At 39.6% G+C, this 3,707-nt stretch overlaps 1 protein-coding gene across 1 annotated transcript; it reads right to left on the reverse strand.

Moving 5' to 3' along the window:
- Positions 1 to 2,109: 2,109 nt before the first annotated feature.
- Positions 2,110 to 3,329, reverse strand: LOC100471823 (olfactory receptor 4N2-like). Its single transcript, XM_034653437.1, has 2 exons — positions 2,970 to 3,329; positions 2,110 to 2,732 (listed from the first exon to the last, which is right to left on the reverse strand). Exons 1-2 carry the CDS (start codon positions 3,277 to 3,279, stop codon positions 2,110 to 2,112), a joined length of 933 nt encoding a protein of 310 aa, XP_034509328.1. The 5' UTR covers positions 3,280 to 3,329.
- Positions 3,330 to 3,707: the final 378 nt, after the last annotated feature.

Here is a 3,707-nt window from a genome sequence, read left to right on the forward strand (position 1 = left end):
TATATATATATATATATATATATATATATATATATATATATATATAATGGTATATTACACAGCCATAAAGAAGGATAAGATCTTGCCATTTGTGACAACATGGATGGACCTAGAGTGTATTATGCTAAGTGAAACAGACTTATTTTGCTTAGCATGATACACTTTACATCCATCCATGTCATTGCAGATGGCAAGATTACATTCGTTTTTATGGCCGAGTAATATTACACACACACACACACACACACACACACGCACACACAACACATCTTCTTTATCCATTCATCAGCTGATGGACACTTGGACTTTTTCCATAATTTGGCTATTGTAGATAATTCTGCTGTGAACATTGGGTGCATGTATCCCTTTAAATTAGTATTTTTGTATTCTTTGGGTAAATAAGTCAGAGAAAGACAAATACCATATTATTTCACTCGTATGTGGAATTTAATGATCAAAACGTGAGCAAAGGGAAAATAAAAAAGAGAGAGAGGCAAACAAGAAACAGACCCTTAACTATAGAGAAGAACTGATGATTACCAAAAGGGAGGTAGATAGAAGGATGGGTTAAATAAGTGATGGGGATTAAGGAGGGCGCTTGTGATGAGCACTGGGTGTTTTATGGAAGTGCTAAATCACTATATTGTACACCTGAAACTAATATTATACTGTATGTTAAAAAACTGGAATTTAAATAAATAAGTAAAAAAAGAGAGAGAGAGAAAGACAAATACCATATGATTTCACTTATATGTGCAAACTAAAATAAAGCAAATGAATAATAAACAAAGAAACAAAAACAGAATCAGACCTATAATTACAGAGAACAAACCTATGGTTGCCAGAGGGGAGGGCAGTGGCAAGATGGGGAAAATGGATGAAGGGAACGGGAGATATAGGCTTCCAGTTATGGAAGAGTAAGTCAAGGGAGTAAAAGATACAGCATAGAGAACATAGTCAATGGTATTGTAATAGTGTTGTGTGGTGACAGACAGTAGCGATACTTCTGTTGAACATAGTATAGCATAGAGAGATGTTAAATCACTGTGTTGTACACCTGAAACTAATTTAACATTGTGTGACAACTCTACTCAAAAAATATTTTTTAAAGAAAATAACCAGCTTTTTTTGGCCTTCATCTAATTATGGAAAAAATTTGGCAGCTTAATTTCTTTCAAAATATATTTCCCTCTTAATGATAATTTTTAACTCTTGATATCTGCATAGAATCTTGAGTTTACAGCCCTAAGACATTTATAAAACTGCATGTGAGAAATCATTCTGCTGCTTAAAGCCTTAGAATGGTTTCTTATTTTAATTACAAAAAAAAAATCAGACTCTTTATATTCACTTCATAGACTCATGTGTTGGACTACCTGGTATCTTCAACTCTAATCTTTTTTTCATATTCACTTATACCTCAGTCAATTTGAACTTTGTTATATTCTTCAAATATACCAAGTTAATCACCATCTTCAGGTTTTTGCACTACCTGTTTCCTCTGTCTAGAATGCTCTGCCTCCAGATGTTTGCCTGGTTGACTGTTTAGTTCATCTAGTTATCAGCCAAAATGTCACATCCACAAGAACACCCTAGTTTAGGATGGAAAGTCAACTTATTACCCCACACTCTCTCTTATCTATTTATCTATACTTTTGTTATCCTTTAGTTTCTGTATCTCTTCTTGAAACCATTCAGTTCATTTTCTATCTTTAATGGCTGTCTATTCCCACCAGACTGTACCTTTAGGAGAGCAGTGACTTTACCTGTCTCAATACCTCTTTCTCCCAGTGCCTAAAATAGTCCTGATAAAATGTTCAATAAACGCAGTATTTGAAAATGGATAAATTAGGAGCGCCTGGGTAGCACAGTCATTAAGTGCCTTTGGCTCAGGGCGTGATCCCAGTGTTCTGGGATTAAGCCCCACATCCAGCTCCTCCGCTCTGAGCCTGCTTCTTCCTCTCTCACTCCCCTGCTGTGTTCCCTCTCTCATTGGCTGTCTCTCTGTCACATAAATGGATGAATGAATGAATGAATGAATGAATGAATTAATTAATTTCAGATAAAATTCTCTGGTCTTGATTTTTTAATTCTTTTTTTTCCCTTTAACTAGGCTATGTGGTGACTAAACAGCCTCCTCATAGATGCTTTTACTTCCTGGTTATGAAGGGTATAAATCACAGGATTCAACAAAGGAAAGATCACTGTGTGAAAAAGAGAAACAACCTTGTCAGCTGGGAAGGCTCTGAAGGGGCGAGTATAGATGAAGATGCCAGGCCCAAACATGAGAAATATAACAATGATATGGGTGGTGCATGTGGAAACAGCCTTGCTCTTCCCCTCAGAGGAAGACAAATGTACATGGCAGAGGATGACCGCATAGGAGGCCAGAAGGCCCAGGAAGCACAAAAGCATCATCAGACCACTGTTGAAGACCATCAGAAGCTCCACCACAAAAGTGTCTGTGCAGGCCAGCTTGATGACCTGTGGCACATCACAAAAGAAGTTATCCAGTTGGTTTGGGCCACAGAAGGGCAAGTGGAGGATGAGGGCCACCTGGATAATGGAGTGGATAAAGCCTCCAAGCCACAGAGCCAACAGCAAGGCATGGCAGGCTCTAGGGTTCATGACAGTTGAATAGTGTAAAGGATGACAGATGGCAATGTAGCAGTCAAAGGACATCACAACAAGGAGTAATCCTTCCCCTCCTCCAAGGAAGTGCAAGAAAAGAGCTGAGTGATGCAACCCCTGTAGGAGATTACCTTCTTCTCAGAAAGAAATTCCACCAGCATCCTAGGAGCTACAATGAAGGAATAGGATGCATCCAGGAAGGCCAAGTTGCCCAGAAAGAAGTAGAGGGGGGCTGTGAGGCCAGGGTCTGATCTGATGGTGAGGATGATGAGGAAATTTCCAGGGAGGATGATGAGNTCACAACAAGGAGTAATCCTTCCCCTCCTCCAAGGAAGTGCAAGAAAAGAGCTGAGTGATGCAACCCCTGTAGGAGATTACCTTCTTCTCAGAAAGAAATTCCACCAGCATCCTAGGAGCTACAATGAAGGAATAGGATGCATCCAGGAAGGCCAAGTTGTCCAGAAAGAAGTAGAGGGGGGCTGTGAGGCCAGGGTCTGATCTGATGGTGAGGATGATGAGGAAATTTCCAAGGAGGATGATGAGATAGAATATTAAAATTAGCACAAAAACCAGGAGCTGAATATCTCGAGACTGGGTCAGACCAAGAAGGATGAATTCTTTCACCACTGTGCTGTTGTCATTTTCCATCTCCTCTGCCTGCAGTACATCAAGAAGCAGAGTTGATTGTTGTTATTGTTTCTTCCATAGAACCTCATTCTTCTCCAACTAAAAATATTTGACATATCTGGGGCTCAGTCGGTTAAGCATCCAACTCTTGATATGGGCTCAAGTCATGATCTCAGGGTTGTAAGGTTGAGCCCCAGACATGGAACCTGCTTAAGATTCTCCCTTTGGACCCTCCTTCTCCCCTGATCCCCCTCCCTCTATTAAAAAAAAATTGACATGTTTGTCACATCAGCTAAAATCATGTCTCAACCCTCACCAACATCCTGGGTAAACTCCAAACATTTTGTTAACTCCAGACTTAAAGCAAGCAAACCAACAAACAAAAATACTGTTTTCATACCACAATACTTATTCCCATCCAACCATGTGCTTCTGTAGAACTGCTCTCC

This window comes from Ailuropoda melanoleuca, unplaced genomic scaffold (genome assembly GCF_002007445.2).
Source record: "Ailuropoda melanoleuca isolate Jingjing unplaced genomic scaffold, ASM200744v2 unplaced-scaffold8732, whole genome shotgun sequence".
In the NCBI taxonomy this organism is placed as follows: Eukaryota; Metazoa; Chordata; class Mammalia; order Carnivora; family Ursidae; genus Ailuropoda; species Ailuropoda melanoleuca.